Source organism: Muntiacus reevesi, chromosome 21 (genome assembly GCF_963930625.1).
Source record: "Muntiacus reevesi chromosome 21, mMunRee1.1, whole genome shotgun sequence".
Classification (NCBI taxonomy): Eukaryota; Metazoa; Chordata; class Mammalia; order Artiodactyla; family Cervidae; genus Muntiacus; species Muntiacus reevesi.
The window spans coordinates 10,563,932-10,577,319 of record NC_089269.1 but is presented as its reverse complement, the minus strand read 5'-3'; the positions used below and the strand labels follow the sequence as shown (position 1 = coordinate 10,577,319).

At 38.7% G+C, this 13,388-nt stretch overlaps 1 protein-coding gene across 1 annotated transcript in view; it reads right to left on the bottom strand.

Moving 5' to 3' along the window:
• Window positions 1–13,388, bottom strand: part of ABI3BP (ABI family member 3 binding protein) — a 265,954-nt gene that overhangs the window by 165,597 nt on the left and 86,969 nt on the right. Inside the window, exons 3-4 of the mRNA XM_065913797.1 lie at window positions 5,148–5,216; window positions 1,997–2,129 (exon numbers count right to left, since the gene is read on the bottom strand). Coding sequence (XP_065769869.1) covers window positions 1,997–2,129; window positions 5,148–5,216 — 202 coding nt within the window. The remainder of the gene's footprint in view (window positions 1–1,996; window positions 2,130–5,147; window positions 5,217–13,388) is intronic.

The window sequence follows — 13,388 nt, the reverse complement described above, 5'->3', positions numbered from 1 at the left end:
AGAAAATTTCTTTCTTTCTTTCTTAGTTTAGATTTCCTAATCAAAGTCATACGAATGGTAGTTTTGAGAACTTAAACATTTAAAAACTCTTTATTTTCTGTCCAATTTAGACAAATAAAAAGAAATAAAGCAATACAAAAAAATAGACATTTGGCCAAAAAGTATATTAAAAAGTTTTCAATATATTTAGTACAAGGGAAAAATATATATTAAAATGGTAATGAGATATAACTACACTAGGATACCTAAATTGAAAAATGTTGATGACATGAAATGCTGGTGAGGATGTGGAGCAACCAGAACTCTCATACACTGCCTGTGGGAATTTAAACAGAAAATTAGGCCAAAAAAAAAAATACATCTTCCCTGTGGCATAGCAATTCTACTTTTAGGTATTTATCTAGTATTAGTAGTGTAATGTTAGTCACTTAGTCACGTCTGACTCTTTGTGACCCCTGGGTTGTAACCCACCAGCCTCCTCTGTCCATGGGATTCTCCAGGCAAGCATACTGGAGTGGGTTGCCACTTCCTTCTCCAGAGATATTTATCTAAGATAAATTAAAAGTATGCTTACAAGAATCTTATACAAAAATGTTTATAAAATTTATCTTCAAAATAACCAAAAACAAGACACAATTCAGGTGTCTACCAGCAAGAAAAATGGATCAAAAAATTCTGAAATACTCACATCATGGAATAATACTCAGAAATAAAAAAGGAGTGAACTATTCATGAACTTACAATATCATGAATGAATCTCAAAAAACATGCTGAATAAATAAGAGATAGAGAAAGAGATAAGATATAGAGAAAGTTCTTCTCTTCCCAGAAAGAGGAGAACTTATGATTTTGTTTACACGGAATTTTAGAGCAACTCTCTAATACTTTCTATGGTGATGAAAGAAAATTTTTTAATGGATTGTACAGTACATGGTTACATACTTTTTCTGTAACTGACTAAACTGTACACGTAAGATCTGTACATTTTACTGGGTTTAAATTATATTTTCATAATGAAGTCTTTTATTTTAGAGAAGGGATGAAACTAATTTTAAAAATCTTAAAGTCACTTTGAGTATTTAAAATAAAATACCTTTTAAAATAAATGTTCCTTTTGGTTGAAGCTTGAAAATTTTGATTGTCAGATGCAAAATTTTGAATTTTGAAGCTACTGTAGTGAATATTTATGACAAGCAAACATCACCTTATACCCAATTTAGAATCATGATTCAGCATTTAGTACAGTGCCCAATACATAGACAATGCCACCTCTATGTGTTGAATGGATAAATGGCAGTGATTTAAAAATAAACTTGGGTTTTTCTTATTTTGTTCTACCAAGAAGATGGTGGCTTCATTTCCAAAGGTGCTTTTCCTTGACCTACATTTCTCCATGTGTCCCTCTCCCCAATTTTCTAAGCCAGTGATCTCTAAACTTAGGTGGGGACCAGAATCTACTGGAGGGCTTGTTAAAACACAAATTACTTGCCCCACCCTTGAAGTTTCTGATTCAGTAAGTCTGGGTATCTGAGAATTTCCATTTTTGATAAGTTCCCAAATGATGCTGGTGCTGATGCTACTTGGTTTAGGGACCAAAGTGAGAGAATTAGTGTTTTTAGCACTTTATCAATTGGCAGACCAAAGATCCATCTTTTTCAAACCAAGGATCAAATGTTGCAACTTTTAACAGTCTCTCCTAATTGCTTTCAACCTTATCCTCTGAATTTTTATTACACTTATTACTGATAACCCCACTTACTATTTGGCTTATTTTTCCTTCTGTTTTTTCCTTTGGAAAGAAAAAAATATGTGTATGTGTTTTCTATTCAGGTAGATGGTAATTCCTGAAGGGTAGGGGCTGTGATGAGTGTGTCTTCATTCTCCTCAAACCTAGAACAAGCTCTCCAGCAAATAGCTGATCTGCAGATACTGATGCCCCTGATATTTACCCATCCTTTTCAGATGAAAAATAAAATTTTCCATAGTGGTGAATTACCTGTCATTGGGACACTGACTTGGCAGTGTCCAATCATGGTGAGGGTTAATGAGGAAGCCCCAGGACAGGAAGACTGAGCTTGGTGACAGAGTGCCAACCACCAGCTGGAGAGGTTTGCGAGATCGTTTTTTACCTACAAAGGGAACAGACAGGTTAATTCTTGTAGCATTTAGCATATTTTCATGATTTGGGTAAAATATACAAAGATAATTTAGTAAGATGATGAAGAATGTGAAAGCATTAAGCTCCTTTTCTTTTTATATACTGCACAAATATTAATAATGCTTTGCCCATGAATTTAAGCAAGAATCAAATGAAATACCCTTTTGAGATTTACAGGTATGTGTCTATGCATATAAACTATATCCATTCCTAGTTTTTATTTGCTTGTGGGCCAAGGATGAACATGGAGGTCTTGGCTATTACCAGTGAAATAAACACACACACATACACATATAGGTATATATACACTTACTTTTCTTTTACAGACAAGATAAAATGTATTCTTATTTTTTCCCTGAAACTGTGAATTAGTTTCACACTTAGACACATCTTAGAAAACTTACCATCTAGGTTGAAGGTTATATTCTTTTTTTTTTTTTTAACTATTTGAAAGTGTAAAATCTCTTGTCAGAGCATTTCAATGACCTGTCTCTCTTTTTCTTTTACAGTAAGTATTGAAACAGAAAAGGTGCACGCATTCTTAATATTGCTGGAAGAGTAGTAATAATATAGGAAGCAGTTATTCTGACAAGACTAATCGGATTTGGGCAATGCCAAGTGTGATTCTGATAAATCACTCTAGATTCTTTTCAAGTATATGTGAGGGTATATATTTGCTTTTTCAAAAATATTTGAAACTTTAGGAACAGGAGGACAGTGAAAAGGAGGAGTGCCTGTTACTTCTGTTAGGTTTGAGTTGTATTCATGGTTATTCTGGCAGAAAAGCCCTCTGAGACCAGAATATACATGATCTAGTGGTGGTCAGTTACTTCACTGTGACATAGATGCATTTTTTAAAAAGATATCTTAAATAATTTTCAAGGATGTTTGTTATTTAGTTGGTTGCAAACATGCAATTATACTTCTCTATAAATTTTTCCTGTTTACCTGTAATAGTACCTTATCTGACTATGATTCAACGGGTTCAGGTCTGGCCTCCAAAGAGGGCAGGTTAGAATCTGAGATAATGTGATTCTGATAAGCTGTCTTTTCTATCCCTGAGTTGATTTTCACTCATATAATTGTCTCATTTTATAGACGAAAAATAAGGTCTGGAGTAATTTCAAGGTTGTCCAAGGTCACAATGAGAGCACGGTTAAGACTCAAATCCAGGTCTCCTGAATCGTAATCTAGTTTTCTAGTTTTCTTTTTATTACATCACTAGTTTATCTCACAATGTATGAAGGGAATGCCATTTAGAAAAACTACATTTTTCCTTCCTCAAGGAGTCTAAAGTTTATATGACTAAGTTCACTGTTTGGATCTTCAATTTTAATTATTTAATCATTTATAAATTATGTGCAGATACAAATATAAAATTAATGGAAGCTAATCCATTACTCATTACATCACTCTTCAATGTAGATTACAAAAACAAAAATTATATCCATTGCCTGAAAGGAAAGGTGGGGTATTATAGCCTGATCAGGGTGAAACTATTTCCTGAGTTGGTCATCACATAGTGAAAAATAATCTAAGGAGCCCACAAATGAAGTTATAAACTGCTATTAAGGTATAATCACTCTTTTGACTTTTGTTACTCATTTTTGCATATTTGTTTTATGACCATATTCAGAAAACGTTCAGTGACTATGAAGCCAGAATCCCATAGAACCACACTCATGCTTCTCGACGTTATTATTAAATATTTTGAAATAGAGTCTTCAAATATTGGAGTACTTTTCTTTGCAAGTGTATGGAAAGCTTCTTGGGCAATGATCACTAGTATGTTTTTAGTACTGATTGAAATCTCCCTTGTGCTTTGGGATATTATAAGAGGTCAAGTAAAAGGATCTGTGGTTCTCAAAATAATTAACCATTTATCGCTTCTCTTAAAAAAATAAGAGGAAACCAACAGAAGCCTCAAGGGGAGAGGATCGCAGCAACCGGTTTTTGGTGACCAGGCTTGGCTGATCCACTGAGGATACAGAATACATAGCTGGCAAGGGCCCATTTGCTCAGTATCTGCACCTTCCCCCAACACGTCTCATCCCTTTGAGAAAGATCCTTCTTTCTGTGTGGCATCCCGTGTACCGTAAAAGGTCAATATGATTAGGGAATAATTATTTTGAGAACAGTTCACATTAGAACATGAAAAAGAAAAGCACCATGATCAACTCTATCTACAGACTAGGAAGATGTAACCTAAGATATTAAAAGCATATTCACAGCTTTATTAGTCCTTCCTAATAGCAAGGGCTTGCTTATTTGATCTGAGAAAAAAATTTAGCCGTGAAATTGGGACAACGCCTTCCTTAGTCATATAGAAATATTTCTGCTTTTTTATACACATGGTATCTAGTTGCCTGTTTTACATCTCCCTAGCCCTGGGAAGATGGGTGTTACACTGCTGTTTTATGAAAGAAATCTCGTTTTCTGTGTCTGACTAAATACAAGTGGTTTGGAGGCATAAATAAAATCCAAGTCCCAACTCATTTAACACACATGTAAATGAGTTATGCTTTTGAAATGTCAAGTTTCCTTCAAAAGTTTAGATCTCACATTTTGCCCTAAAAATCTGAAAGACACAAGAGCAGGCTTTAGTTCACACGTTGCAACAGAGAGGGAGCCAAAAGAAGCTAAACTCTAAATAAGCGCTTCCTCTGGGCCAAGACTGTCCTCTGCAGCCGTGAACTCAACTCATCCTCGCCCAGATCCTACCATGCAGCAGGACAGAGGCGTAGAGAGGAATTTGCCTCAACCCCCTGCTGCTTGTATGTGGTGGGGCAGATAAGACCCTAGGAGCCTCTCCCAACCAGGCTACGCTACTTCCCAAGCAGGGTTATCTGTTTTCAGGGGACTGCTGGGCATCATACATCTTCTAACCTACCTTCCTGAGGCATCCCCAAGGCGCGTGGTCTCCATGGGTGGAAAAGAGATGAAAAGGCATGGTTTAAAGTTAACAATAATAATGAATCAACAAAAATACCTGAGCATGACTTCTTTTGACTGGGGGGAGGAGCGGGCCGTACGACGATCAGATATTTAGGCTCAGCATCTGGAAATGGTAACATTATTTATCAGTAAGATTCTTTGTGAACAAGCAGCCTTCATGACAGCACACCCACTCCTGACTCAACGTTCCCCGGCCTTAGTCACTGTAACCACAGAACTGGTGGGTGAGAGTGCATTCGGAAAGTTCATACTTCCTGTGATAGTTCAGGCCATTAAGTTTTTCAAGTGAAGATTAAATCCAGATTTTCAAAACCTCATGGACAGGAATGGGGGAGAAGTCTTAAAAGAATCATGCTAGGGACACAGATTTCATTGCACATTTTCAATAGTCCTTTTCTCTGCAAAGATTTTTTTTTTTTTTAAATCAGATAATGTCTCATCTGTAATCCTACTCCTCACAGAAGATCAGAATGGTGCTTCAAAATCAGATAAGGAAAATCATACTTGCACAGGACACGTGAGTCTCAACTGTTGAAGGATCTGAAACTGCTCATTTCCTGGGTATCTGAATATTCTCCATAATATCCTATTTTTTCTATCCTGTTTGCATAATTTTTCAACCTGTATCACCTCCAATCATTTTCATGAAAAATTTTAAAACAAAGTCACAGTTTAAGTTGGTGTAATTTCCACATAAATATACTGATGGAAAACAGAGAATCTCTTTAAAATATTTAGGTTTTGTTGCAGGAAATTTGTGGGCTGGTATCTTGATAAGTTTAGGTTACACGGGTGTATTTGTTGAAACGTATTGAACAGTAACAAAAGGGTCCTACCAGATAGTACAGGGAACTATATTCAATATCCTATGATAAGCCATAATGGAAAAGAATATGAAAAAGAATATACATGTATAACTTAAAAAGAATATATATGAATATATATGTATATGTATGTCACTTTGCTATGCAGCAGAAATTAAACACAACTGTGAATCAACTGCATTTGAACAATTTTTTTTAAACACTGAAAAATGTGGACAGTAAAAAAAATAAAAAAAATTTAGGTTTGAAGTAAAATGATATTTAGACAATAAATAAGTGCTAACTCAATCAAGGGCTGAAAATTTATCAAATAATTTTTTAAATTAATGTTTCCAAGATGAATGTTTGGTTTATGCAGTGTATATATACATAAGCCAAAACACTTCAGGCATTAAAAAAACAGCATTTTATAAGCAGCTCTATTGGATTAATTGATTGACTGATGGGTATTATCTACAATAGTTCTTCAGTAACTTTGGATCCTGGAACTCATTCTACACTGAACTTCATCTGGATGCTATCGTCAATCACAGTTCATTCCTACTTGCTCAGACAGAGCTCACATCTTGGTTTGTTTTCATTCAAATATCTCCTCTCCATGTGTTTGGAAAAGAGGCCTTCTCTGCCCAAGGCTTTACAGGGCTGATCTCATTTTCAGCCAGAGACAACCTGGCATTCAATCACATTCAATAACTCAAGTCTTTGTCTTTTTCCTGGACACCTCACATGGCTCTGTTTGCTAAAACCTGCTGCAGTAATTACCACTGCAAATAGGTTAACCAGATAACCTCTTGAACTGACCTCAGAGCTTTGCTCATCAATCACATTGGTGCCTAAAGACTACAACACAGATACACGAGCATTCACAGATAAAGCAGGGTTTCAGAGCCTCATGTGTTTGAAAGCAGAGCTTGCTTAGTGGAACTTATATAAAGAAAGCTCAACCTAAGTCAAGGTTTCTAGTAGGAATGTAATAACCATTTCCTGATTTTTATTTGTGACATACAACAATATAAGTGGCCTTCCCAGGCCCACCAGTGGTAAAGAACCCACCTGCCAATGCAGGAGACATAAGAGATGTGGGTTTGATCCCTGGGTCAGGAAGATCCCCCGGAGGAGGGCATGGCAACCTACTCCAGTATTCTTGCCTGGAGAAACCCATGGACAGAGGAGCCTGGCGGGCTATGGTCCATGGTGCACAATATGAGTATTAAGAAACTACTGAGTATTAAGTACTTTCTATGTGCTGTTATATTCATAATTTAATCACTCCTCATGGCAATGCTAACTGAACAAATACCATTCTCATTCCAGTTTGTAGATAAGGTCAGTGGGGCCAGGTCAGCCTCATGGGCAACAATGTACAGTCACATAGGGAACCAAGCTCAGAAGGGTCCCATTCTTGGTTTAATATCCTGCTTTCACCCTCTTGAAATCCTTAATACTTTTATCTTTGAATTCATCTTTTGTAAGTTGTCCAATGGGATGAGGGAGCATGAGCAGGGACGACAGAAACAATAACGCCTGTCTGCACTTCTTTCTATCCACATAGAGCATTCGAGGTGACCATTAGCATTCCAAAGGGCCAAGGACGTGTGGGAGTCCATTGAGAGTCAAAGGCCAAATAAGGCAAGCGTATTACATCTACGACTCAGTAAGGGACTGTGGAAGGGACACTCACATCCTTGTGAGGTTACACTGTCCATCTGAACCAGAACTTGCTTCAAGTGCAGAAAGAAGGGAACGACATTTTAAAAAACAAAAATGACCAAAGAATCCTATCACGTGCTCACTTATTCATGTTCCTTCCCTGTATTAACCAGCCACTGACAATGAAAGTTAGAACACAGAGGGAAAGAGAAACCTAGAGAAGCCTCTGCTTCCTCCTCTTCTCAGTTCTTCACTCAGCAGTAAGAGGAAGGCAGCGAGTATTAGTAAAATGTGCGTATATCAAAAGTTCAGCTCTGTGCCTCTCCACTAGTGTGGCAAGAATAAAGTACACATGCATGTAGGAACTGCAAAATACATACTGTGTCGCTTCAGTGATTCTGCTTAGGAGCTAAAGCTTCTCACATGCGTGCATGCTAGGTCACGTCAGTCATGTCTGACTCTTTGCGACCCCATGGACTGTAGCCCGCCAGGCTCCTCTGTCCATGGGATTCTCCAGGCAAGAGTACTGGAGTGGGTTGCCACGCCCTCCTCCAGGGGACCTTCCTGACCCAGGGCTTGAACTTGTGTCTCTTATAACTTTTGCATTGGCAGACAGGTTCCTTACCACTAACGCCACCTGGGAAGCCTAAAGGCTCTTATATCTGCCTTTAAAACTAGCTTTGCATTATTTAAAGAAAGACTAATAATTTAAACTCTTAATTTTTCTTGACTTAAATGACCTGCAGTAGCAAATAAAATAGCACCATAACAAGTGGAGAGAGAAACTGTGGAAGGAAGGGAAAAAAACCTTTATATTTTAGTACCTTTAATGATATTTTTTTCTGACTTTTGAACCATGAACCCTGTGTTTTTATTTTGTACTTGGCCCTGCAAATTATGTAGCTCCCTTAATCTTGTTCACAAAATGTCCTTTTAATAAGTCTCTGAACTCACTTCTAGGAAAAAAAGAGCTAAATCGCATTTTTCTTAAATTGTTCTCAATGTGGCAGAGTCTGTTAGAGTTAGCCTTTAATTTCCTTCCTTGATACATGTTAATTCAACTATGCCTTGGTCATTTTAAAAAAAGACCTGAAATACTAGAAAAACAACACGCAGAGAAACCATACGGTTACATGAGCAATTTAAAAGTGATTTTGGTTATGATCACAGTCGTTCTGCATACAGCATAGCCTGTCACAGCCAATTACAAATTGGAACAGATGTTGGGACTTGGGTGCATAGGCTGGCTCTCGCTGCTCATAAGAAATTCCAAATCCATGTATTTCAGCAGTCTTTGCACTCAGTTGGGAACACAGACATGGAAAAACAGAACAACTGGAAAACAAGATTTCTATTTCTGTTCTGCCCTATGAAGTTCTTTATGGATCTGCAGCAGTCTGGAAATACATACTCTGTACCCTGATCAGAAATGCTGGCAACACATGCCCAAATCAACTACTTCCTTATTTAGAGAATACACATTATTAAGAAATTTTAATTTGTATAGAATGCAGTTAACTTGACAAACTTCCCATTCCTGATGATTTTTAAGCCTATACCATGCTGCAGACTAATTAAACCTAATTTGCTTCATACTTTGAATGCCTTGTGGTAGAGGATAAGGACAGCTTCCTATTTAAGGAAATCTATTATTGAAATCTTTTATAAAGTCCTAGATTTTTTGGTAATGCAAATACCCGTTTCATAATCACTCTACTTAAAACATCCTAGTTCTCACATGTTTATTTAGGGACATCTGCACTGCAAGCCACACTGCTTTAGAATGCTGTTGTGACTTTTTCCCTGTCATGCAAGTTTCCACAAAAGAAACATAAAATAAACCAGGATGATCCTCAAGGTAACAGACCTGAACAAAATAGTGTATTTACCTATGCCTTTTTTTTTGGTAAACAATTTTTCGACAAACTAAATTTTTGAGCATAACAGCATGGACCTTGGAGCCTGCAATCAAATCCTGCTCAGCTAGTTGCTAGCACAAGGAAAAATATTTAACATCAATGCACCCAGTCCATCATGTGCAAAATGGGAAAAATCATAATACCTGGGCTCATAGGGTTTTTAGTTATGTTTATGCACACAAAGTCCTAATTTAATGTTAGCTATTATGATGATGGTGGGCTTTCCAGGTGACTCAGTGGCAAAGAATCTGTCTGCCAATGCAAGAGACACAGGTTCGACCCCTGGTCTGGGACGATCCCCTGGAGAAGGAAATGGCAACCACTCCAGTATTCTTGCCTGGAAAATTCCATGGTCAGAGAAGCCTGGCGTGCTATAGTCCATGGGGTCACAAAAGAGTCAGACACGACTTAGCGACTAAACAAAAACAAATCATGATGATGATTTCTTAAAAGGTGAATTTTGTGTCCAAAGAGTCCTGAGAACATATTTTAAAAGGAAGAAGTTCAAACCTAAGTTTTTAAAACAAGTAAAAGTTTTAAAATGCAAAAATTTCACAAAAAATAAAACTACACACTATCCTGGCAAGATTCTCTTGCTCGATCAAACTCTAATCAGGCTCTTGTGAGCTCTTGCTCTACTAGGCTCTGACTTTTGGGCTTCTGGGTTCATTTCTACATTGTCCGATTTGAGCAGGAATCCTGAAAAGGTTTAGCCAGAATGCCCCATCTTCCGTGGTTGATCACACTTGGTATCCAAATTCCTCATCCTCCACCATCTTACAGATGATATCTGGTCACCCTGGCCTCCCTTCATCAAGAACCCTGGTAGGTCAGTTGAGCCAGAATCCTTCCTGACTGCTCATGTTTCCTTTTATTAACTTTCCATCCATTTCCTCCCACTCTCCTTAGTAGCTAGAATGTGTACAGGCTAAGTTACTTCACTTGTGTCTGACTCTTTGTGATCCCATAGACTGTAGCCCGCCAGGTTACCTCTGTCCATGGGATTTTTGAGGCAATAATACTGAGTGAATTGCCACGCCCTCCTCCAGGGGATCTTCCTGGCCCAGGGATCGAATCTAGGTCTCTTTACATCTCCTGCATTGGCAGGCAGGTTCTTTACCACTAGTCCCACCTGGGAAGCTCCGTAGTTAGAATTCCCATGCTGCCCTTGTTATATGTGGAGTTGAGTCCAACCTCTCTCCCTCACTACAAGACTCCACTGTGGTGGTCCCTACACCTATCATGAGAGCCCCCTCCCCTGTCAATAAAGTCTTCCTTAACATCTTTAACAAGTGTCACTGAATAGTTTTTCTTTAACAATACTTGCTCACAAATATCAATGCAAAAAAATCCCATAAAATATGTTGACAAGCTGAAGCTGGCAGCATAGAATACAATAATACGTTACAGCCAAGTGCAGTTTATTCCAGGACTGTAATATAAAGAGAAAAAAGCATCAATTTCCACAACTGCTGAAAAGACATCTGACAAAATTTGACATCAATTCTTGATTAATATGGATTCAATGGAATACCTCAATATGATAAATTATAATAAAATATCTGAACCACATTTTTAAAAAATACTCAGGACCCTAAACATACATTTCTGTTGATTAACTCTCCTGAACCTTATCAGAACATTCAGCCCTCATTATTGTCCATTTTATTATGAAATATTTTTAAGTATTACACCATGATTTTATTTTTATAACCTGCTTCAGTATTTTTACTGAGTACCTGAGACATGGGTTAGTAAGTAAACAAAGAATGATGTAACCAACTATATTTCATGTTCTTTTACTCCAGTGATGCAGGAATATACAAAATGAGTCAGTGGATTAGAAGGATTACTGGCATATTTACACCTAAAACCAACCTTTCGAGAATTGTGAGTTAGAACAAACTTGCCCATGAAGACCCCAGACACAAACTTCTATGTCTATGTCTTGCTTCAAGCTGTCTTTAGCGAATATGCTTGTCCTCATCAATCTTATTTTCATTTGTTCTTAGAGAGGATCACAAAGCAACTATTTACAACTTAGCATGAGTGAATTCATATTAACACAGTACCCCCACTCATGACCTGTTCTGTTTTAATTACACAAAAGACACGTGTATGTCCTCTACTAAATAAACACAGGGCATCAACAACCAGTGGGAGGAATCTTTCAGCCCAGTGCCCTTCCTAACTCCTTCCCTCTGTCCCCGAAATCATAAGGCACAAAGAGCCACCTTCTCTGTAAGCTAGTGGCAGCTGGCTGGCAAGCCTCCTGTGAGCGTCCTGATCCATGGAGGGCAAGCAGGCTTTGCTTTGGCAGGAGAGGACCAGGTCCCTGCTGCTGTCACTACTGTGCTTTAAAGATCTGGATCCCTTTGGACCCACTCAGGGAAGGTAGACATCATCTCAGGCATTCTTCAAGGCCCAGAGAGAAGTTTCAAGATCAAAATGAATTCCCAACTCTGAGGCTGTTAGAGACAGTCCATAAATACCTTTTGTCCGTAACTAAATTTTTTGATTTGCAAATCAAAGAGAGGCAGGTTGTTTCTAATGGGATTTGGAGGTGTGAAAAGAACACTAAGGCTTAATCCTCATCTCATCCCCAGAGATGGGGAGAGACAACTTCCCCTGCGTCCCCAGTGGAGGCTGAAATCTTCTCTTGCTCCCCTGAGGGAGATGGAGTCTTAGGAATGCTTCTGCATGGAGAATGAGACCCTTGAGCTGCTGCCCTGGAAACCCAGCAAGGAGAATCTGAGGCACCGAGCCAGAGGCCTGTTCCCAGAGGGGTCTGCTCGGAGCAGCTGTGCCCGCCATGTGGGGGTTCTGCCTAGCAGACGCCTGACACGCCAGTGGGAGAGCAGCCCCGCAGGGCTTCCTACAGGCGAGGCGGCCAGGAACGGAATGACGCCACGTGGCATGTGGATGACGGGTGGGCCACCAACGGGACTGTTCCCGCTCCTTGGGATTCTGAAAGCTGTGGGAGCAGCGGTAGAGTCCTGAGGAAGACAGATTCCATTTCTTCCTAACCTAGCAAGTGGGAGCTGACTGGTTTAAATGTGATCTGGAGACGTAACATCAACATAGTCGTGTCTGAACCCCAAATGGGAATTTGACCATATTCAATACACAACAGTTTTTGCAGACACGTTAAAAGTTCAGAACACCATATTTCATTCGTTCTAAGACATAGTCCTCTCCTCCACTCCTCTGCTTTGAAAATCTCTCAAATGCGTCTTCCAGTCAGTGGCATGGGACACTGACCAGGGAGAGTTGGGTCCTTGCAGTCACTGCCTGACACCTTCCAGGGAAGTCAAGAAAGTGACAGCTTCCAAAATGGCAAAGAGGGTCCGTAATTCATAAGGAAAGTCAGGGGAGCAGTGATCACAAAACACAGTCTCATCACTATTGATGCTGGCATGCAGTCGTGTAGTGGAAAAACAAGACTTCAGATAGCTCTTGAGTTGAAGGGTGAGGCAGAAGGGTTGGACTCCCAAGGTGAAGACATTTAGAAGGAATTTAACTTTTCTCTTGCTTATTTTCCTTTTATTTATTTTTTAAAATTAATAGATCTTTCTCCCCCAAGACCCAGTCTAAACATGAGAAAAAACAATAGACAAAACTAAATTGAAAGATATTCTACAAAACACCTAACCACAACTCCTCCAAACCATTAAGGTCATCAAAACCAAGGAAAGCCTGGGAGACTGAGTCTATGAGAGACATGACTAGATGGTAGTGTGATATCCTGCATAGGACCTTGGAACGGAGCAAGATCATTGGTTAAAACAAAGGAGATCAGATCATGTGCGGACTTAACACTAATAATGTATCAATATTGGGTGATAAGTTGTGACAAATGCATCATGCTAATACAATATGTGA